This window comes from Echiichthys vipera, assembly GCF_963691815.1.
Source record: "Echiichthys vipera genome assembly, chromosome: 3".
In the NCBI taxonomy this organism is placed as follows: Eukaryota; Metazoa; Chordata; class Actinopteri; order Perciformes; family Trachinidae; genus Echiichthys; species Echiichthys vipera.
In genome coordinates, this window is record NC_139828.1 from 11,268,270 (window position 1) to 11,293,185 (window position 24,916).

At 40.8% G+C, this 24,916-nt stretch overlaps 1 protein-coding gene across 1 annotated transcript; it reads left to right on the plus strand.

Moving 5' to 3' along the window:
• Positions 1-576: 576 nt before the first annotated feature.
• LOC310945309 (alpha-N-acetylgalactosaminide alpha-2,6-sialyltransferase 5-like) lies at positions 577-17,071 on the plus strand (the record flags this gene model as incomplete). The annotated part of the gene is made up of 5 exons (XM_083911365.1): positions 577-597; positions 1,078-1,287; positions 11,300-11,709; positions 14,340-14,447; positions 16,828-17,071. 5 exons carry the CDS (start codon positions 577-579, stop codon positions 17,069-17,071), a joined length of 993 nt encoding a protein of 330 aa, XP_083767491.1.
• Positions 17,072-24,916: the final 7,845 nt, after the last annotated feature.

The following is a 24,916-nucleotide window of genomic DNA, read 5'->3' on the forward strand; positions in this document are numbered from 1 at the left end:
AACACATCTGAGAATAATACATACCACTAAATCACTGGGCCATTTGAAAATAGCTGTGATTCTGTATGCAAGCAATGAAAAGAACATTTACTGTTGTCAAAAAATGACCTTTTTCAGACAAATGTGTTGAGAAAATATAATTTGATAAATGTGCGAAGAAAAAAACCCCAAAGGTATAATTGAGTAAATGTATATGGTTAGAAACAGATACAAATAATGTAATAATGTCTCTATAAACACACATTTGAGAACCACGGAGCTCCCTTGATATTGAACAGGAGAATAACTGCGTGTTGCTCATTATCATTATTCCAAGTGTGTAATTACCATCTCGTGAACCCCCAGTGAACCCTGAAGCTGAGGTAAGCTGTAGAGTGGAGTTGTTTAGGACCATGAGCAGCCACAGTGTCGAGTGCGTCCCTGTAGAGGAGAGCATGGGAGAAGAGTAGTGGAGCGTCGTTTTCTGTTGCTGCGCGCTGATCCCGCTGATGCTGCCGCTCAAGTGTTGCATGCTGAAGAGTCCCGACGAGAGAGAGCTTTCAGGGATGATAGGATGAAGGCTGGAAACGAGAGGAAATGAAGATGAAGATAAGAGTGGTAATTATGGAGGAGATATCACTGTGATGTTCATTTCTGAGGAGCTCCAGTGTGTTTTTCTCAGAAGTGAATTTTCATCTTTACAGTAAATTAATCCCATTTCTGTAAGATAGTACTGTCGGAGCGCACACGTCAAACAAGATAGTTTTTTAGGGAGTGGGTTGTGGTGGTGATGCTTGGGGGTGGGGGGCTTTTTTTTTCTTTCTTTTTTAATTCAGCACATATCTTTGCACCGCTCATTAAAACATGTTGCCCTGTTGATAGAGCATGTGGAGCGCATTTGATGGCACAGCTGACGTTTCATTTGCAGCCTCGCATGAGGAAAGGAGCAGCTGCAGTTATTGTGTTGCCCCTGCTTTGAAAGCTGATTAAAAAAAAACCCGGAGCTCTTGACCAGAAGCTGATTTTCTTGATCTTGATGCTGTTTTCATGCTCTTCTTTTTTACTTTTCAAATCAACATCTTTCATGTGTCTCTCCAGTGCCAGGGGGTTAGTGGCATCCTCATCGTCACCATGGTTACCAGTTATATGTTGGTGTACAACAGCAGCTCTGGAGACAGATCCACGTCGGTGTCATCGGTATCGTCCCACCGTTCAGATGGTCCTGTTCCATCCACAAAAAAGCCAGAGATCCCACAGAGACTCCAAACACCAACACTGGAGGGGTACGCAGGTGTCATGGATCATAAGGTAAATATGCACCATCTGTGCACTGTGAGACATTGGTACATCATATTGAAACTGGCTATTCCCTTAAAACGTTTAGACATGTTCAAATAGTTCTAAAAAAAAAAAACTACAAGGTACCAGAAAGAAGAAGAACATCTGTATGGTCATTTGTTTTTATTACAGAGAGTCTATATGTAATTTTATTGGATTAGTCTTCTTTGAAAAGTAAGAACCAAAATATCTGCAACTTCCAAAGAAATAAAATATGCAGGAAAGTAGTGCATAAAAATATTCACCCACCACTGCAGAGACAAATGTTAAACCTCAGCTTGGTTGTTCCAGCAACACAATGACAGTTTGGGTGTGAGGGGTCAAGTTCGTGTCAGTGCATTAGGTGCATAGGCGCTACATGGAGAGGGGAGTGGTATATGGGAGAAAAGCATACTGGCAGGTGAAAAGTGGCTTTTAAAAGTTTTGGAAAGAGCACATGGAGGCCAAGGCGACAATGACAGCAGCACATGAGACTTTTATAGTACCAGAGAGAGAGAGAGAGAGAGAGAGAGAGAGAGAGAGAGAGAGAGAGAGAAAGAAAAGAGAGCAGTAAAGTCACTTTAAATAGCTTTATATTATCTGGGAAGTGCATTGGACAAATCTTGCTTGACACACTGATTCAGTCCCTGCATTACAAACAGTGGCTATCCTTTAACATGACAGTTGTGCCTTTACGCTCCTGCCATTCTACAGCGAGGTCTTTGAATTCACCCTGTGAATATTTGTGACATATTGGTGTCGAGCACCAAGCCTCCAACACTGATTGCTGTGGCACTTTTGCACATATGCAATACAAAACTGCACCTCATCTGTATTCTGCTGTCATCCAGGGTAAAGCACAGGGACTAGCGTGTAAGTGTGGTGTTCAGGTATGCACCGAAAATGGCTTTTCGAAGCTTCGGGTGCTGCCCTGGTTTCAGGGAGAACTGAAAAATCCTCTTCCATGTGAAGGATATGTGAACATGCCGTGAGCCATCCTCACAGCTAAATGTGATGTCCAGAATGTCCAGTTCTACTAATACAGTGATTATTGGCTTTTGTTTTTACATTTAATTTAAAGAAATGTTTTTAAACCACTGATTTTTAGTAATAACCGTAAAGTTCTCTAAATATGATGATTAAACGTGTGTTGAATTATAAGGAAAAAGCTTCAGAATTAAATAGTTCATAGCAGCTGTATGTCATATTGTCCCCTGTAAGGTAATAATACAAATGAATCTCTTTGAAGTCAAAAGCTGAACTTGCTGAGGTAATACCATCTCTAAATTCTCTCTGTGCTTTGCTCTCTTTCCTGATTCATAATTAATATGCCTACCATGAAATATTTAGCGACAAAAGCACTTAAAACAGCATGGATTTCTAAGACGGTCACTCAAGACATCGCCGCTGTAATCTTTTGGTCATATAAGCGCGACAATCTGTGTTATCGCAACTTAGAGGTCTATCATTCAGTTTCAGCTCTGTGTCACATACAGCTCTTTCAGACAGATAGATCGTTCAGACGTTGTCGTGTCCCCCGTCAGTGGGAAAGATATGCAGCGAGGCACAACGCAGTGGAAATTGTGTTGCTCAGGCAGCACCAGGCAGATGAGGATTTCTAAGTGTAAAGTGTTGTTTACAGTTCACCTTTCAGTGATTAATGATCAGTGAGGAGAGAGGTGTCATCCAGTTGAGGCTTTCTGCACTTAACTAAACCAAGTTCAGGGCTCCCCTCAGATGTTGTAGCGCTTTTCACACCTCTCTAAAGTTAATGAAAAAGATTTTACAGGTGCTCTAAACAGAAATGAGAGCTTGGATTTTTTTGTGTAGGCTCTACATTATTTATCACCTTTCCTGACCGTCCACTTCCTCCTTGCTGACAGCTGATTCATGATGAATCCACACTGTGACATTTTCATACTGCTTAGTGTCACTCTGCCCCTCACCTCCCGGGGGGCTTCCAGCTCTCTCTGCTGCTCCGACGGAGCCGAGGAATAACTAACTAACCAGAGCTGACCTGCAGTGGAACTGTGGAGTGGGTGGATTGGTCTGTACCGTTCCCTTCAGGGTCATCTGAGGTCTGTTGCTGCTGCTGGAGGGAATCTTGGCTTTGACTCACACACAGATTTACACACACACACATATTCACACAGAACTAGTGCAGGCATGCAGACAACCCCAAGCAAATGCCCAGACATGTTGTTAAAATTTGATGCCCATATTAGAGCCAGGGATGCTTGAAAATGAGAGAAGAGCTCTATCTAATGTGCCTGCTGGACCCTGCTTATGGCCTGCATTAACTTATGTGCATATCTGGTTTGCATGGGCTGTGATTTCAGCAAGGTGGGTGATGGTCTGTGGCTGCTTCGCTCATTTATGTCTCACCCAAGAGCACACATAATAATCGCTGTGTGGCTTCATGCAGCAGAGGGTTAAAGGCTAAACATTTGGCTTTTCCCTCAGTCTTTTCACTGCTTAATGGTGAAAAACAGCCGAACAGCAGTTTGGAGACCCACAAACGTATACATTGTGGGATCAGACTTCAAAGTTATAGCACACATTTATGTGAGATATTCTGACCAACTTGCGAGGAGTCTCAGTGTTCATTAGCCTGTATCTCTCTGTCTGCCTTCTGCAATGTCTGCAGGTTTTTGTGAGACGTTCTCCTCTATGCATTTCTTTTCTTTGACAAGCTAAAGTAATTAGAGCTGCAGAGTTGAACAGAATTTCACACACACATGCATGCATTTGTGTTTGAACGCCTAAACAGACAGCCGCTCCATTCGTCTGCTTGGCTCCTCATCTTCTCTCACTCTTTCTGATGTTTTGCCGATTCCAGTTAAAGAGATGTTGACCTTTGAAGAACTGTCAGCAGAATCAATCTACACTGGCCTTTATATGCTCTAATCACAAAGCCTGTGTGAGAGCAGGAATGGGGATTGTGTGCCTGTGTCAGTTTATGATGTACCCACTTAGTATGGGCGCTATATCTCTGTGCCTCTCACAGGCTTTAATGCAGCAGCCTTGGAGAAATAGGTGTCATTAGAAAGTCAATTATGCAAAAAATTGTCCTATCTACGCTGACCCCTTTCTATGTAAGATGTGTTATACAATAGGTATGGAAATGTACAGCTTACTTAATGGATGAGGTTCTGGGAAATGCAAATTTTTATTCCACTCAACATAAGGAAACACTGCTGGAAAAAAACTGAATATGTTATCAGGTGTCATCCTCATTCCTCACACTGATGTTACAAAGCCCTATTTGTAGTCTTGCTCGTAGGTCCCAATTGCACCTGATATTAACATGTGATTTGCATCGGGTTCCTTTTCTTCATCGTTTGATCCATGGGTCTTTGTGTTTAAACCTGGCAATACAGTATGTTCTTGTCATTTGACCGTGATCAGATTTCATTATGGAAATTAGGGCGCACTCACGTACATATCCCAAGCACGCTTCATGGCTAAAGTCTAGTTCGTTTGACCAGTGTGAGTACAACTGTACCGCGCCCAGGCACAGAAGTTAGTCTTAGCTGTTGATTTGTCATCAAGGTTGTGAATCGTGGGTCATTCTCTGAAAGTGTGTATAAAAAGCTCAACATTTCTGTGAGAAAGCCCTCATGCAGTTAATGATTTGACAGTGGGACAGCCCTAAGCCCTTTGCCTTTGGGATTGGGTCTACCCGTACTGTAGCTTCTGCGGGGGTTATTTGAACTATCAACAAGAGGTGGATTTGCTCAAGCTTGTTTTTATACCTGGCTGAGATCTGTTCACAATGCGAGCCCGACTATTTATTTACATCAGGAAATAACAGTCCTTTTTTTCCTTATACAGATTCAGATAACATTTTATTGCCAGGTGTAAATTCAGTACAGAATAAGCCTATATTAATTTGAATACCTGAACTAGATCAAGAGAATCAGTTGAACATAATTTCGCATCTCAACATCAAAGTGCTGCTAACGAGGCTACGTACAGTGCTCCGCCATCCCCCTTCTCTCTGTCTGAGGTTGACTTGCTTTTATCACCAATTGAGAACAGGGCAAGTTAAGGATTGCGGCTTGAATGTGTTACCAGAAGGAATTTAATGAGGTGTCAACTGTCAGGAGAATTTCAATGTAATTAATTGTCTGTGAGAAGTGAAAGCAGCTCAGGTCATTAAACCTACACAACAGGTAGCACTTAATCCACCTCCGCTCTCAGATGAACCATTAGCCTAATTCTGTATGCCTTAGAAAGTTTACAGTTACTGTTATCACAATGACCAACATCTAAATTATTGGTGCCATTGTAGGCAAATACAACTGAGTCTTCATGTTCACACACTGCTGCTCACATCAGAGGAGGTATGACATAAACAGATAAGGTTGGAGATGTTCTACATTTTTCTTATTGTCATAAAAAAATCCTGTTAATGTTTTGTATTTGTTTGCACATGTTTCTGCATGTCTGTGTTGGATTAAATGTCTGCCGGTTCCTTCTCTTCTGTTCTGTGTATTTGTTTGGGAATATGTAGTCTAGTGTGTGATGTGTATATTGTTTTATGACCAAACTAAACCAATCATCATGTTTGCATAATCACTGCAGGTGTAGGATCCGGCAATTTTTGCATCTATAAAATTTGAAACAATGCATTATGGGATTGTTATTCCAGGATTAAACTGGTGCAGGCAGAAGTTGGCTCTGAAAACAATTAGGATCATACCTTGTCAGATAGTTTTTTACACAGAACCATCTGAGAAGACGTCATTCGAAACTTTGGACAAGAGTTGGCACTTTTAAAACATACCTGGCAGGTGATTGGATGGATCATCAGTCAATCAAACTCTTGTAATAAGGAGAGAAGGCATTGATAAAATCTCAATTGGGAGTATAAATACTTGCCAGCTGTCACACGTTTGTTGAAGAGTTGTCTGCCATTTGAATCAGAAACAATTTCATCTGAACATTAGAAGGGTTATTATCAAAGGCTTACATTGCTCCAGTGTATTGAATCAGAAGAAAAGGAAAAGCTTGGAATTGCAATAGCTGCGTCTGCGTATGTGCATGTCTCTACACTTCTCATCAAAAATACCTGTATTATCTTACGCAATATGACGTTCTGTTTAACATGAACTATGAAATTGGTTACAAAATATGACGGGAATGGATCTGTATATTATCGTATGATGTCATACAAAACGCTGTGGAACAATGAAGTGGGCTGCAAAAGTTTAGGCAACAATAGGTGATGGTTAGGGGGAGGCATCAAAACTACTTGGATAGCATAAGAAAGAAAGTGGCTTAGTACTTCTGGGACAAAAACACTGGTCCCCTGGGTGAAAGTCCTGTGCTTTGGGACCCATCCACCACCCTGACCTTTTCCCTATGTGGAGTTTAGCAGCCTTATACCTTGCCGGGTTTCCTTCTTTGCTCATGACTTAATTTGCGCAGTAATATGGATTACACATGAATTCCAGAGCATTACTTTTCGTAGTAATATGTACAACCAGCGATTAAGATCAGCCTGTGCATTGACACAGGATGTGAACTACTTGGGAGCCTGAAAGTTTTGTGAAGTTTTGCCATTTTAACCATGCATTTCTATTTTTCTCTATCTTCGTTATCTTAGAGCACGCGTAACTCTAGGCTATTATTGTTTTAAGAGGGTCATTCATCACTGTTTCACATTAAAAAAAAGATACCGGCATGCAAACCTCACTCTTCAGAGTACTGTTCTCGGCTTTGGCCACATTGTGTTAGGACTTGGCAAAAGGCTTTATTTCTGACACACTGGGTAACCTCTTTAGACAGAGCGATAAACAGGCTACAAAACTCTGTACTCGTCAGTTCGGATGAGGGAATTAAAAAAGAGAACAGACGTGGCAAGAAACACCAAACAAACAAACTGAAAATCGCTCCAGAGGGAGGAAAAGACAACAGGCAATAACTACACTGATCTGAATAACTATCTTTGAAAAGTTACACAAAAGAAAATCACTCACAAGGAGGAGAAGAACAAAAGGCTACAAACAAAAACCATGCTGCACAGAGCTAATGAGACTACAACTCAAAAATACTTAAAGGCGAGGAAAAACAAAGACACTATGACCGGTGCAGACAGACGTCCGTCCTCCACAGAGCTGGGTCTGCCTGACGTTCCTGCCTGTAATAGGGAAGGTTTTCGTTGCCACCGTACTCTACGGGTGAAGAGTTGGGTCTATGTTTATCATAGAGTGTGGTCTTTACCTAGTTTGTAAAGTGTCCTGAGATAACTTTAGTTATGATTTGGCACTATAAATAAAATTGAATTGAATTGAATTAACTAGCTAATCAAGCTGACCAAAAACTTAAGAAAAAAAAAAAGACTCTTCTTCAGGGGTGCTCAAGGGAACAGAAATATAAGCAAAGAAATACTCAAGTCAAGGCAGTGGTAACAGCTGGCGTTACACAACCAGACAAACAAGACAGAGGAAGACGAGGACTATATACACATGAGGGAGGGTGACACAGGTGGACACAATCAGGTAATCAGGGGACACAGAAGACAGGTGACACAGGTGACACAGGAGCAAGGGCAAATGACCTGAAACGAGAGGAGGATTACTTTTCAAAATAAAACATGAATTTCACAAGACAAAAAACCCAAGACAGATTATGTTTGTTTTTGTCAAGTCATGTTTATCAAATGAGTACTTAATGGCACGAAAAGAATGTAAAAAATAACACCCTTCCACCAAGTTTCAGGAAAATCCAGGTTTTCAGAGAGACAGAGCTTAAAACATAACTTCTTTGGTGGAGGGAATAAATTACAGTCCAGTACAATACATCATCAAATTACACAACGCACAGATCAAGGACATCAACAAAATGAACAACAATAACAATTCAAATACAACACGCATTCACACTGCTGTATGTCAGTCAAAGTGATTTAAACTGATCAAAAGGGACGAGTCTGTCTAATTATACTTGATTCTGCAGATTGTTACGTGTCTGTGGAGCATAGTATTTAAGAGCCACTTTCTCAGTCTCAGTATTTATGATGATTGCCAAGGACTAAAGAGTCTTGGGACCTACTGTGAAAATGATTTATAGTGAAGAAGACATGAGAGCCAACCCCTAGTTATGAACCTAAGGGCCGAATGATAAACTGCAGCAAGAGTATACGTAGAGTGCATATAAAGATGGAGCATTTACCACAACAGTTAATGTTTAAAAACTATTTGAATGTACTTTCGATAAATGACTTACCAGGTGGACTATGAAGGATGCTGAATGTATGAGGAGCGCATGTGAAGACGTCTCCATTGCCACCAGAAGTCTGTCTTTGGTCCAGACATCAGAGTTCACTGAATCTGCCACTGTGACATAATGAGGTTATGCATTATTGATCAAGGTAGACAACCCTCTGTCCACTTGATGAAGAGCAGACTGTCTGCTCAAGAGTGTTTGTGTGGGAGTCAGCAAGTGTTTCAAGTACTAGTTGGTTCACAAGGACCTCTGTGTTAATTCAAGGTTGATTACGAGTTAAAACCTTCCTGCAATATGCAATGCATTACATCCATTCATTTATTCATTCGTTCAACAGTCGCCTGGGTCGCATCTCCAGCTGCCTGCAGTTTGAAATATTTTCTGATTCTAATCTGATTCAGAAAGCCCTTCTCAATATGATACACCACGGTCTATAAGTGGTTTTTCCCCCAGAATCATCAAGCTGTCAGGAGCTCGGGGAGCTGGCGCTGGAGCTTCAGCATACCTGTCAAGGACACTTTCAGTATTTTACAAGCACTTTAAACTACCACACTCTCCTTGCAACCTTCAATTGCCTTTTACTGGTTTAACACAGTCCCTGACTTTTAAAATAATTAAAAGTCGCTCGGGAGTAATTGTTGGGACGGAGCTGAGGGGAAAATGCACTCTATCTGTTTTATGTACAGGAAGAAACAGCTACCCCCCCCCCCCCACACACACACACACACACACACACACACAAACAAACCACCACCACCAACTACAGAGTGGGGTGCAGTCAAGCGTGTAATTTGCTCCAGCAAAACTGTTTTTGAGGGGGTGTCTGCGTATAGGTCATGGTTTGGGCAAGTTGGGGAATGTAAGTACCTTTTCCTCAATATGTAGAGAGACTGTGATTATACTTGTGTAAAAGTGATTACAACTGGTTTTGGATCTGGACAGTTGCAGAGTCTTTGTGAGATAAATGTGATTGTGTTACATATCTGGGTCGACATCAAGCTCTGCACAAAGATTTACGGACATCCACGGACACCACCACCTATACACACACAGATGCAGAACCATGCACACACACACACACACACACACACACACACACACACACACACACACACACACACACACACACACACATGCACACACAATAGGTAATCATTCAGCGTGGGGTCACAGAGATAGTGGGAGAGTATTACAAATATAGTTATGGGAGCAGCACAGCCTGTGGCGCAAGTAATAATACCTGTATGCACACACACACACACACATACACACACACACACACACACACACCTCAGAACCTGATGGAGTGTGACTCTCAGAGCACAGTTCAGAATGCCAATGTAGCTCTCTATTAAGGTTGAGAATAATTCATGTGAAGAGTCTCTGGGTCTTTGCTGTCGGATCGCTCAATCCGAACTCGCCTATTTCCACTTTGAAAACCGGGTTTGACACAGGACACAAACACCTGCGTACCAACGCAACACCTCTGTAACACATGCAACCTCGACAAAGCTTACTTGCGTGTTGTGACCACTGCTGTTCGTGTAGTCATTGTATTAGGGAGGAGAACATTGCTCTGAGGTTGTGTTTGACTGAATAAATATACCGGCTTATGTGTATTCATGATGTTCCTACAAAATCAAAAGTATTGCACAGAATAACCTCTGCTCTACTGTCAACCTGCAGTGCATTTGAATAATAGGATACCTGACAGAACAGTCCATTACCAGTCAAGCTGCTCTACACCGTGTGCCAGTTACACTTTATTCAGGCCCAGTGTGGCTGCAGATGACAGCATAATCATGGTTTTTGGGGGCAGGATGTCAACTTTAATTTGGGACTGTATTCAGTTGAAATTGTGTGTATGTGATCAATGACACACTACATTAACCTGTGAATTTAAATATAAAAAGCCTGAAATAATATTCCAAAGTTTTGGTTTCATTATCAGATATGCTTTATATCAATATTGGGGGAAGTTATGCTGTCATTCATCTGTTCAATGAGCATGTTGGCATGTAGTCTTGTCTTAGTCTTGTTGAGACACTCTCAAAGTTTTATTACCTCTGAATATGTCTTGCCATAATATTTTAAAGATTTTTAGAAGCAGAAAAACAGACCTGAAATGGTAGAGAAAACGTAATGGCTAAATCAGACTACACTCTGGATTGAAATCACTGTTTTACAGCCTATCTTTAAAGGTTGAATATGTAGAATCTTTATTAAAAGCTATATTTAAAAAGAAAAAAAACACCCATAGGGCGTTTTCAGGGGAACAGAATGGTACAAAAGTATTGCTTTTCCATAAAAAATATCTATATATGTAGTCTGAATTAATATTTAAAGAAAATTTTGACGGGTTGACAATGACTTTCTGTCACGTTCTGTTTACATTTTACCAGCCAGTAGCGGTCGGCATTGCGGTTTGCCGGGGTTGTCTGTTGTTAGGCTGCAGAAACAAGGCTTGTGCTAAATTGAGAGCTAGCTAGCTAATCGATTACACACCACTCAAAGAAAGACTTCCAGTTGAAGCCTGGCCAACATTAAATACTGTAAAATTAATTGATTAGTTGAAATTAGTCATTACCCTGTATGATTCATCACTTGACAACGAACCTGGCAACCCGACTGCTGGAATCATTTTTTTTTGTTGGGTCTACGATCTTGAGACACTAGATGGCGGTGTTCTGCTCATTCTCCATATTCAACCTTTAATATTCTCTGAATGAAACTGCAATAATTTTTTACCTTTTACCTTTAACCTACGCAGCCTCTAAAGATGCACTGCAGGACTTGTGCCCTGGTGACCAGCTCCGGCCAGCTGACCGGGAGCAAGAGAGGTGAAGAAATCGACCGCTCTGATTGCGTAATCCGTATGAATGATGCTCCCACCGTACACTATCAACAGGATGTCGGTCGTCGCACAAACCTGCGTGTTGTGGCTCACTCCAGTCTGCAGAGGGTACTGCGGAGCCGACAGGAGCTGCTTAACGCGAGCCAAGACGCTGTGTTCATCTTCTGGGGACCCAGCAGCTGCATGAGACGAGATGGGAAAGGTCACGTTTACAACAGCCTCAGGATGTTGAACCAGCTACTACCCAAACTAAGAGTCTACGTCATTTCTCGGCTCAAAATGCTGAAGTTTGATGAACTATTTAAAAAGGAGACAGGGATGGATAGGTAAATGTGTACAGCAAATCTGCATCTCTGTGTGTGTGTGTGTTTGTGTGTGTGTGTGTGTGTGTGTGTGTGTGTGTGTGTGTGTGTGTGTGTGTGTGTGTGTGTGTGTGTGTGTGTGTGTGTGTGTGCGTGTGTGTGCGTGTGTGTGTTTGAAAACAGCAACAACTAGAGCCACTTGAAATCAGCGAGGGAAGAGTGCACTACACAGACTCTTGAAAAGCCAAACATATTTTCGTATACTTGCTCAGGAAAGTCAGAGCTCTAAACACTCACAGTATTATTAATGGGATTTAGATTAAAACGTGTGTGTTATCTGAGAGGATTTTAAGGGATTTGTTTCATGCCAAGTTCACAGTTGACCCACGAATGCCAGGAGAGTATTGCAAAGTATTTTCTTATGTTGTGGTACTATGTAGTACGACCTTTATGGGAGGCGCTCCCTCAAACTATTTACTGAAAGCTGACATATTAAAATCTCAAATGATACAGAACATAGATAAGTAACATGTGACAAATACAAATTTTGTGTAATATCAGAACCTCTGTGACTATGGGGTGTTGCTGGATGTCAAGTCAGTAACAGACTGTCTGCCCTCATCCTGCTGCTCTGCATCTTTATGCGAGAAAGGGCCATAGCTTCTAAACTCTTAATCCAGCGGGACATTAGTACTTGTTATTTTTTCTGACAGACATAATTTAGCTTTTGTACACAGCCTCCCACAAAGTAAAAAAAAAAGAAAATCAAATATCAAATCAAATATAATATCAGGATGTTTGTGGTCTTGATGCAGATACTTAAAAACATGTATGTAAATGTTTAATATCACACTGCAGACAATGTTCTACCTTAGCGAAGTACTTATTTTACATTCGCAAAGGGGAGATGTAGAACTTCATTTGGATCAAATTTTATCAACATAAACTAAAGGAAATTGGCATTTCGGGGTTTCATCCATCCTAAATAGTCAAATGTCTTTCATTTTATCCTAAATATGAAACAGATGCTCTCTTAAAATGACCATTTGTGTACAAGTTACTCACCAAGTGTTGCCTTTAATTCATGAAGAACATGTCATATGCCTCCACGGTGAACGGAGAATCAAAAAGAAAAGTCTTGATGCATTGAAGAAATAAGGGGTCCACCTTTGACAACAGCAAAACTAAATTGAAACCTCTGTTTACAAACTCTCACACAATCCATGCAGTATAATCCAATAATCCAAGGTTATCCAATTTCATACTCAGTAGGCCTTCTTCACAAAAACCTGCGTTTTCACTAAACCCGTATTATTTATTTAACACTTGCACTACTCGTCCACTAATGTCTGATGTTGTGTTCACACTACGTGCAATAAAGCAAGAGCCTGCAAGGCATTTTGAATGGAAGACAATGACGTGAAGCTATAAAATGACGCCCAACACTTGCTGCTGAGCGATTTGTTTGATGTGCTAAAAATCCAAGTTGAGTTGGCCTCAACTTTCAATGGCAGCTCTGCGGCAGTGCAGCTGGTCCCGCTTGGCTGTTTTGATGTTTTGTCACTAGTACTGTGAACACAGCATGAAAAGCTTGTGCTGGCGTACAACCTGTCCGTGCCAAATCATTAAACATCTTTGAAAAATGAAATAAGGCAATGTCCCTGTTTCCTAGCAACAGTGTTCACCTGACCACCTCGACGCCAGAAATACTGTGCCCTTGACTTTTCCAAAAAAATACTACTTCACAAGGTTCATTTGAAGGTGTCACGGTATATTATACAGTATAACTCAGTTTCATGTACTATTTTTCTTTTTAACAAACAGCAGAAAAGCAAGACTTTTACTTTTACATTTCACATATTTTATAGGCACTTCTATAGGCAGTGTTGATATAAATCGTACACCAGGAAAACTCCTACAACCAAGCAACCAAATAATAGTAAATAATAATGATCAAATGACAGTATCACAGATTTTTTACTCATTCATTTGAAAGACACTAAAGTTTTAACATTATGCACAAACACTTTTGAAATTTGTGTTGTAAATGTTAAGGCTTTAGAAAAACGCATGTGTTTGGGAAGTACTGAATACAAACAAGGCTTGGATTATTCTGCATGAGTTGTGTTACTTTTACTTCAATGCATCACAACACAGATTTTTGATTCCTTGTCAGTATGGAGGCATGTGGTAAAACAAGCATTTTCTTTAAGAAAGAAATGGTTATTTTGAGACTGAAGTCTCTTTTCGAATGTGGTGCAGCTACCTGCACTGTAGAAAAATGTCTGGCTGAATATGAACTTATAAAATAAGAAGTAAATAGACGGAGACACTTTATCATTGTCCATCCAGCTGTTCAACCTAATCACTTCACGCAGACATATTCTGCTTCAGAGAGAATGTGAAGCTCATTGATATTTCCTGTTGTGTACGAGGAATCGAAACAAAGAAAGCCTTTCTTTGATCTGTTTTTGTTTGGCCTCGTCTGTGTTTATCTCTGAAAAGACGATTGATCAGATACAATCTAGAATTATGTGTTCACAGCTTTAATTGTGTCTCATTTAATCAGTCAGTCTCTTGGAAGAAGCCACTGCTCAAAACATATTTGCACATCATGAGTGTGGATTTACTGAAAATGCTGATTTTCTTTGTAGGAAGAGTTCCAACTCCTGGCTGAGTACCGGCTGGTTCACCATGGCCATAGCCCTGGAACTGTGTGACAGGATCGACGTGTTCGGCATGGTGCCACCTGATTTCTGCAGGTAGACTCAGATTTTTTTTCAATCCAAGTTGGTAGGTGCTAAGCAATTACACTTCAACTGTGCACACTACTTGGAAGCTACAAATACTAACAATGTACAGCTTCCTTAGCAGGCACTCTGTCATTTTATACCAAAGGGATACGATTCACCTCCATTCGCCGCCGCTTCTCCTCACATGGAGTTTTTGGTGTTTTAATAATAATAATACTCACTACCTTCATACTACGTCATGTTGCAGCAGCGATCCAGTTTACCAAAAGAATAGATGATAATGACTGGACTAGGAGATAGAGAAAGGCCATACTGCCTCATATCTGTGGTTGTGATAAGAAACAGATAACGCCTGTTCAATCATCTTCAACACTAATGAACAAGCATTATCACCACTGGGTTTTTTTTTTTTTTTTTACACATTAAGGAGATGCAGAGCAAAATTTGTATTCATTTGGAGTCTTGTCACCTGGTGAGTGGAGTACGTCCAATGTTCACTTTCCTTTTTATCTCTGTTGTTCTCCACTAACTCCTGAAGGACATTTCTGGCTCTTTAGCTCCAGATAGTCTGTCTGTCATTGGTGCTGGGCAGGTAGCATTTAAAGGGTTAATCAGAATCACTGAAAACAGCTGTCTGCTGATGAGAGCTGTGAGACTGAATCAAAGTTGAGGCAAAACCAAAACGAGCGCAAGCCCTTTGTAACATGATGCTGCTATCACTGATTTTATTATTGCTTTTTTTATTTGTTTGACAGTAGAAAATAAAGATCATTCAAGAGCTGAAAGGGGAACCACAAATTTCCCAAAAGCAGAAAGGAACTGCAGAGTGTGACGATAAATCTCTGTGGGCTTGTCACTACAAGTGACACCTTTCACAGACACACAGTCATTTGAGTCATTGGTAATATAAAAATGTTGATTTTTGCAGCGTTAACTTTATAATCCCGAAAGGAAAAATACAACAAAATAATACCCAGGCATTATCATCCAATCATCACTGCTGTTTATCAGTCATCTTGTGTTACTTTATTGTCATATTTGAGTATTTATCATTTAGTGTTCCTCAGAAAACTCCATTTCAATGGGGATGAATGAGCTGTGATGTTTTTAAAAGTATTCTTTGAAAAAATCAGTTTCTTGTCAATTATGTTTGACAATGAAATGCTGAACACAGGATCATTAACCATCTTTGAGAAAGAAACAAGGGAATGTACACTTCTATTATTCGTTTCTAATGCGAGAAATACTGTGTCCTTCACTGCTCAGGCCAGAAAATCCTACCTCACAAGTTTCATTTGAAGGCATCATGATATGATATACAGTGTAACTCTTAAACAAATAGCAGAAAAGAAAGACTTTTACTTTTTCATTTCACATGTTTATTTTCAAATATCAATTCTCCCATAGGGAAAAACATGGTACACCAGGAAAAGTCCTACAAGCAAGCAACCAAATAATTGCAAATAATAATTACCAAATAATACTATTACATTTTTTGACTCATTTTTTAAAAGACATATTATCAAACAACATAAACATTACCACATTAACATTATCATGGAACGCTTTTGAACAGGCACTCTGTGCTATGTCCGGACAAGACACTACATCCTGTTTCGTCTGTTAAATTATACATTCAAGACGCCCACAAGGTCCCTCATCCTCAGGACTTTTCAGTCTATCACTTCCTGTTTGAGCAAGTGGGGCATGAGGCGGGGTGAGGCGATGGCCCCTACTGTGTGCTGGCATCATGGATGTTTTTCTAAACCGTGTCTAGTACATCTTTAATGCTTCCTCAGCTTGCAATGACAATCTAACGTTTACTCCCTGCAGCGACAACTTCAAGAGTTTTTTTATTTCCATGCAGTCAGTCCGGTGAAATACTTTGATTTTAGCACCAGTAGAAATGTTCATCTTGCCATTTTACAATAAAAAATAACTCACTGAATTCACTGAATGGGTTGAAAATTCAAAGTTCAGCTGTTTAACATGGCTTCAGGGTCACTGGAAATATAATACTTATTTGGCTAATATCGTTCTCATATCGATCTACAGGGGCATAAAGGACCGTTTGATGTGTCTAGATATTCACAGAGAAATGCAGGCTATACTGAAGTGACTCTTGTGTAGCTGAGGTTCCTCTGTGACTGTGAATATCAGAGGAATAAGATGTTGAATAATGAACACAAATTCTTTTGATCTTTCTGGTTTACTTTGTTCCTCTCTCCAATTCTCCCTCACTGTCTCACGTCCTCTCCCCCACCATCATCTCTTAATCATCCCCACGCTGTTTTCCACATCCCTCCCTCACACTTTCACTTTCATGCCATTTCCTACTTTACTCCTCTCTCTTCTCCTCTCCCCTCCTCTCCTCGGCTCTCCCATGTAGGTCTTCTTCTCATCCCTCTTTGCCCTATCATTACTATGAGCCCTCGGGGCCCGACGAGTGCTCCATGTATCTCTCTCACGAGAGGAGCCGACGAGGAAGCCACCACCGCTTCATCACGGAGAAGGCAGTGTTTGCAAACTGGGCTCGAACCTATAACATCCACTTTCGCCAGCCAGACTGGAAGCCAGCTGTTGTCACCACCAGTATGAACCGCTCTTATGCTCTGGTACCAGCTGGATCCTGAGATTTACTCCAGAGGCGATCCCCAGAAGTGTGGAATGTGTGTGTGGATGGTTTCCAGCTTGCAGATTCCCTCTCCGGACAATGTGAATGCATAAGACAGCAGTCGGACAGAACAGGCAACTGTTGTGGGATCACTGCATAAATGCAGCGCAAAGCACCAACAACGTTTATGAAGGGAAACTATAAAAAGGATGATTTCCATTCTGGAATCAATTTCTTTTAACCCTGTGTAGAGCTGCTTTAACAACACTAGAGCTGTCAGATAGGGGACAAAGCAGTACACCCCTGCAATAACCACAGTGTGACCGATTCATTTCCATAAACTGAATACAGATTCATTGAGGACTCTTAAGTCATCTCCTCATTATAAGGTTTATACTTGTATTTCACTACTAGAACATGTTTACATGCTTAAATGTAAAATAACAAAACATTATTTTTCTCAGACTGTCCGTCTGAATAGACCTGTATTCACCCTCTGTCTGAAACGCTCCATTTTAGTGCCTGTCTCTTTTAAGGCCCCTCCTGAAAAAAGTCCAGTCTGCTCTGATGGTCAGCATCCACCGCATCTGTGCTCTTGGCGTCTCTGAACCATCATTGAATGACTGTAGGTGCATTTTTCTACCCATATATAGTACAGTTGTGACATCAGAACCGTATGAAAGTCCTGACGGCTTGTTTAAAGACACAGTTTCTGAATACGGGCTGTGTGCATTTCTCTGTGGATTGTGCGTTTTTGTACTTTCACTGTGTTTATATAGCACCTTGACCTGCTTTAAAATAATAAAAAGACATGAAAATCTCACTTTTACAATATGGGAACTTTATTGACCTAAGTAGGAGTTTATACATTACTATCACACACATATTGTGTGTGTGTGTGTGTGTGTGTGTGTGTTTACAAAGCTAATAACAACAGGAGTGTATGTATGTAATCCTCCTTTCAACTCCAGATTAAAAGACCCACTGATAAAACAAGATTTTGTTCTTTTACTCTGTAACAGATGGTCCATCAGAACGGCCCTGCCAGCATATGTCAGATACTACAGGCTATGATTTGTCCTGTTATTAAAGCCAAATGCCAGAACAAATGCATTTACACTGTGATACTGCTACAAATGATTACATCAAAGTGTACCAAGCAGCCACTTCAATCCTGACTCACAAGCTTCTGTCTCAGCCTCTTCAACACACAGAGAGGAGCTGCTTGTAAGCAAGGGATTATACCGGGCTATCCAACCGTATCTCCAGGGTGAGTGGAGCAGCAAGACTATTGCAGAATTCAAGAGCTGCCATCCTGCAGAGGGAGCTGCAAAAAGACTGACTGCTGCCTGTTCCCGTACACAGGTGGAATCTTAATATTGTGATGATCTCAGACGCTCCGAGAAAAGCCCATGCAGTGCTGGGATGTCATGCTAAGTGCACTGGCTGCTCCTGAGATCTGCACTGTGTGCTCTGCACACCAATTACTGGCCCCTAGGTAGAAAAGTTGGATTTTAAAGGCTTCAAAGAACAAGCTGGCTGCAAATGAGCGTACTGTCACTGTTTTGAACACATGCTGGAGGGGACATCACAATTTCCATTGACCTTGGCAAACCAAAGAGACAAACAATGATTATGAGGTGCTTGGAGCCAGAGGGCTGTCACAGGCATTTTAATGAAGTCTGCCACCTAGCACCTCTTCATGCTAAACTAACCGGCTGCTGGCTTTCGGCGATTATTTACCATTCAACTTCAATCAGACAGAGTTGTTATCGTGTTTCACTCTGTTTACAACTTCAATCTGACATTGGCTCCAGGGAGGTGGGTACGACTTTCCATATCCAACCGCTAGAGACCAATGCATCCACCTGAATCAAACCAATTTTAAGTTGACACTGATGTCTAGCCATGCCTACATACTGGTTTTGCCATGGCTTTAAAGAAAACTTTGCAGATTTTCAACCAGCTTTATGCCATTGCAGTGTGTGCAGATAAACGGTATGTTCCTCCGTGTGTTCCAATCTGCCTCCTTAAGCAGAGATTTGCCATCTTATACTACATCCCCTACTTTTAAAACACGGGATACCCACGAAATAAATATGTACAAATTACAAATTACTTTAATTGTTATATGTGTGAAAAATGCCTGAGAACAGCCTGACTGGATGATCCAGGCTGGACTTTCCTCCCTGCATGTTGCGATGATACAGAGCTGGTTGAGGAAGTTTCCCTTTAGTGGAGCGAAGTGGAGAAAAGTAAAAACTAACTACAATGAAAGACGAAGACATCATCCGTCTATTGAAAGATAGCAAGCAAAGTTTATTTATATAGCACCTTTCACAGACACCAGCTACAAAGTGCTTCGCAGTCAAGGTAATAAAATCAAGTTAAATAAAATACAGTCAAATAAAATAATGATGGGTTGTTTGCAGCTTTCCTAAATAGTCCACAGAGTCGAGGACTTTAGGCTTACTGGGAGACTATTCCAAAGCTTAGGGGCTTCCGACTGGAAGGCACAATCTCCCCGAGTGTAAAAACACGTACAAGGTACACTTAAAAACTCCTGGGCAGAGGACCTAAGAGCTCGGCTCGTGGTATGGGGACATTAAGGACTATAAGTGAGCACCAGGAAGCCAATGCAGAGAGTTAAAATAGGTGTAATGTGTAACCATCTGTTGGAGCGTGTTAAAAGCCTAGCAGTAACACACAAACAAACAGCTTGATAATGCTTGGCAACAGCTTGAAAACTAAGTCCAGGCCCTGGCACAGATTAATCTATAGCCCCCCCTGCGGCGCTCACTGTGTGGATTGCTATTTAAATCGAGAAACTGCTAGAGTGGCATCAAGAGACTAATTGTAAAAGCGTATTAGTCTGGGCCTTCTCAGTTAATTCTAATAGACCTACAACCAATCACAGCACCAAAAGGTGACCTAGAACCAACCGGAGCAATGAACTGACGGTGCTTGCTCAGTGGAAAACCGTGGCGGTAGCGTAAGGTAAGGCTGGGTAACAAATGATTCACACTTAAATGCACACGAAAATGCATTTCTGAAAACATTTTATGCAAACAATAGACTATGCAGTATGGACGTGACGCTGTCAGTCATCGTCTTAATATCTGTCTATATAGGAAAGAGGCCGGACCTATCTACCAGAACAAGTGGAACAGGACTTTGGCAGAGTAGTCCGGTTTCCAAACTAAGAACTGCTGTTTCGTGGCACGATGCCAGACGAAACACTCAGAGGAGAGGGCAGATTCTAAGATTTATTCAGAATCAGAAATACTTTAATACTTTAATACTTTGTTTATTAGAGTGGTGTCAACTTTCTCATCCATCTCCATCATCTGCAGAAAGAAACACATCTCTCAAAATGTCGATTTATTTCTTTAATCTTCAACTCCTCGATACAAAAGTACGCTTGATGTTTTGGAAAATATCTGAGAAACTACGCTGTAACGATTGTTAAGAAGAAGAAGAATTACTTTATTTAACCCGCAACGGGGAAATTTATTTTTTTCACTCTTAGTATTAATCATGTTACACACACAGGCCCGAAATACACACATGCACAAACAGGACCTATATACATGCAATTAAGGAGAGATGTTAGAGCGAGGGGGCTGCCAGTGACTGGCGCCCTGAGCAGTTGGGGGTTCGGTGCCTTGCTCAACAGCACCTCGGCAGTGCCAGTCCATACATGGTCCACACAGGGACTTGAACCAGCGACCCTACAGTTCCCAGCCAAGTCACCTATGGACTGAGCTACTGCCACCCCCGATATAATTATGAAATAATTTACATTTTCAACTGATATCTGGTTTGAATGATTCAATAGGTTTTGCACATTATAAAGATGTACAATGTGCCTTAAATCATCATAACATTCAATGTTTTCAGTGAAGTGTCCTTGACATTTCTCAGTGAAACACAATATGTCCGAATCAGCTGTGGGGACAAAATATCTAAGGGCAACTTCCACAACACTTTTTGAACTGTGTAGTGATTTGTTCAGGGCACTATTGTATTGACATGTAAGTCTTGTATAGCACAATTTGATATTATAAGACATGATGTATTAACGCAAGTCTCAGTAAGTGACTGGCTTACAGACTGCTTCTCAAACACCATCAGAAATAATGCTCTTTTATTCGTCAAGAATAAATCACCGCTTAATCCCCAATTTCTTAATTACCAATGTTCCAGTGTCATGTCTAATACTCCTACACATCCCTGTGTGTTTTCTGTGCCAACTCTGTAAATAGAGCAGCCGTTTCATCTTTCATATCAAAAATGCAGTAACCACACACCTTCTGTTGATGAGTGTGTGAAACTGAGTTACAGATCTGTGTTTTATGAGTCGGCACTGACACCTGGTGGCTTTGTGTGTCTCCGTTCAGGCTCCACAACCTCAAATCACTGACTTTACAAATGTAATACTGTATGTAGCGTTTATGATAGAAGTGTAAAATACTGTAAAATAAAGGTGTAGTAGTTAAATAATAATACTGTAACAAGTTGACCAGAAAAGATCATTGTTTAAAACAGTGTATTCTTTCTTTATCTTTGATCAAAAGGTGATTAAAGATAATTTTTTTTTTATCAATCATATGACAATCATTCATTTATTCATTCATCTTCAACCGCTTGTCCCTGTCGGGGTCGCGGGGGGCTGGAGCCGATCCCAGCTGACATCGGGCGTAAGGCGGGGTACACCCTGGACATGTCATTTTAAAATCACTACCACTCAAGTCTAGTGTCAGTAGCAAGTGTTTTAATGCTTGATACAACTATTCAAAAACCCAGCTGTTAGATGTTGCTGTAAATGTTTAGCTTTTTGATTTTTCACCAGGTTTACAATTTACATTTCACTTTGTGTTTAACCTCATGACCCTTACACTTGCTTATATTAAAGGGTTATATTAACAGGTTAAATAAGCAGCTGTTGATTTCACGATCAATGCATGAAAACACAACAGTTTTCCCTCTTCAGAATGGGCTGCTGTTTAATGTATTAGAGAAAATGCACTTGTCACTTGTTGCCGCATTGCTTACATTGTTCTCAGAGCCACAGTTACAGTACGCGTAATATGCAATTTTTCTTCTGACGAGATGAAGTGCAGGTGGAGAGAAGCTCAGGTGACGGGAATGAGATGATTAGGCAGGACAACAGGCAGGGAGCTGATTGGCTGGGGGAAATTCAGGGAGCAGGACTACTAACGTGGCGGTTTCAGAGCAGGTGTGTGCATGGGCAAAGGAGGGAAAAGCAGCAAACAGAAAACCTCCTATCCAGAAAACAGAATCATCTCTCGAACGCTGACTCAGTGACTCCGAGTGGTAGTTAAAAAAAAGACTTTCTACTATGTAACATCGCCTCAAAATAAAATAAATGATCTGTTTTGAACATGTGCCAGCTCTCCACTGATATAACACATCACATTTGGTTGCCATATTTCCATTGTATAACTGTCATCTCTTATTCATGCATTGGTGAGATCATTTTCCATATCAGCATATCTACTCTGCATATATTTTAACTATGAAGCGCTCTGGAATGAGCTGGAAACTAAACTTCAACATTATTGCTGTCATCAGAAATCGCACTGCATCACTTCACATATCATAGACTATATTTCTGGTTTGAAATTAGGCTTTATAGAGAGGACTAAAATGGCCATCGAAATAAACCCTGTATTATGTATTTTCATTCCCAACACACAACCTATTTTTTGTGCACATTAGATATTTGTACTGCTGCGTTGGTCAGTGTGAACTACTGTACTATATTACAGCTTGAGGAAATGTTACATTACTTCTGTAAACGTTGATGGTCCAGGGCATTTAGTTCGCCTCACTTCACCAGACTAATTTGCAGAGCGATGAGCTCAGCAGATTTGTCTGATTCCCCAGCTAATGGTTGGTAGTAGTTGTGGTAAGTGAGTTAAAGACTCTAAAACATACTTGAATATGTAAATACATATGTATGTCCTGTATGTATGTAAATCCCACTCTGTCAGAAATCACAGATTAGCAAAATTATTTGACCTTTTCACCTCAAACCCAGCAGATGGAGACAATAACAAAGATGTTACCCTCAAAGAGCTGCTTTGTTTGCAACATGCTGATCAAGTGCTTTCGTGTTTATCCCTATGTTGAGGTAAGTGATCAAATGTGCCTCTTCAATGCAGGGCAACAGTGTGAGGTCATACCATGATGCTTCACACTAATTACAGCTGTACATCTCTCTATGAACAGGCATGTTTGTTTTTCTGTGAGGGTCATTATGTTCTCTGTGAGCGCTGAACCCCACAGTCATGTTGACTTAATGGTCAAGCTTCTCGCAGAAGTCGTAGTCGTTACGCACAGTGCTCTGTTTGCACTTTATAACATGGTTGTTATGTTAAGTTTGCAGAACCAGTGCAAGCCCTATTAAAGGTACCCAAAGGAAAATGACACAAAGTAACTTTTGCAGACCAATGTGATTCAAATCTTTATTTGTCTCCTATGAAACTCAAACTCCAACATAATCCAGTGTTTCTTGTCATGTGCAGCTGTCCAATTTAGTAGCTGAGCTGTATTTTTTTTGCTGTGTGGCTTGCAACGTCGGCCGGTTGGTGTTTTCCACAACTTTGGTCTAGACTTAAAGGTCCCATTCATTCTTTTGCATTTTGGGTTTCTACTAGAGCATGTTTACGTGCTTTAATTTAAAAAAAACACACATTCTTTTTCTCATACTGTCTGTCTGAATAAACCTTTATTCACCTTCTGTCTGAAATGTTCCATTTTAGCGCCTGTCTCTTTAATCCTCTCTCCCGAGGATTACAGCCATGCATACTCTATAGCGGCAACTTCTGACCAAACTACGCAACCTAGCTAATTCGCTCCAAACCAGTAGATGGAAATACACGTAACTAGGGCCCTAACAGCGTCAGCAGGTGAAGTATGCTATTGGTTTGCTCCGTTTCTTCCTCTTCTTCCTTTCCCCAATGAATTACCTTTTTGGGGGCTTTGTCATATTCAAAAGCTCACCAAACCTCACAAATAATTCAGGGGTGGTTAGAATTTGACATATTTCATTGTTTTGAGAAATGGGCATGGCAAATTCACTCGCTAGCACCTCACAGAATAAAGCCCCTACCCCAAGATCGACATAAATTTAGAAAAACCAGTAGGCATATATCACTCTTCTAGGCGCACAAAAAAGCCTCTCTAAATCTTAAATTTAACAGGAAGTCAGCCATTTTGGATTTCCCTTGCAAAAGTTAGGGGCACACAGATTTTTTGACTGAACTACACACATAATAAAAAATAAAATCTGCTCTCTCTCTAGTTTCACTGTTGTCTGTTTCCATCTGAGAGGCCAGCAGCTGCTGTAAGCTCAGTTGTTACTGTCAGGTAATTCAGTTGCCACCAGGTGTCCTGACCTTTTAGGGTCAAATAAGTGTTGTGTGTGAACACGAGGGAAATGTAAGATTTAAGAAAAGGGTGAGATGGTAGCACAAAAAAGAGCTAACCCAACATGGCTTCTAAACAGCTGAAGATTCTCTTTTACTCTGCACTGACGGTTTGTCCCTTCTTGGCTTGACAAACAGCTTTGGCACATTTTGTAACTACTTCACATATGGCACCAACTCTGCTCTATTAACAATTTGCAAAATGAGGGAAACTGTTTGGTCAGGGTGACAGACAGGAAGAAGAACTAAGAAACAAGATGAGTAATAGCAGAGGAAGAGTACGTCTGTTACCTGTAAATGCTGGCATTGGGGTGTTTTTGTGATGAGATAAAGACGCAAAGAAGGAAGCGATGGTGCTGCTGGCAAAAAGCCTGCATTAGGGGTTATTTTCCCATCTCGCTCCATCTACT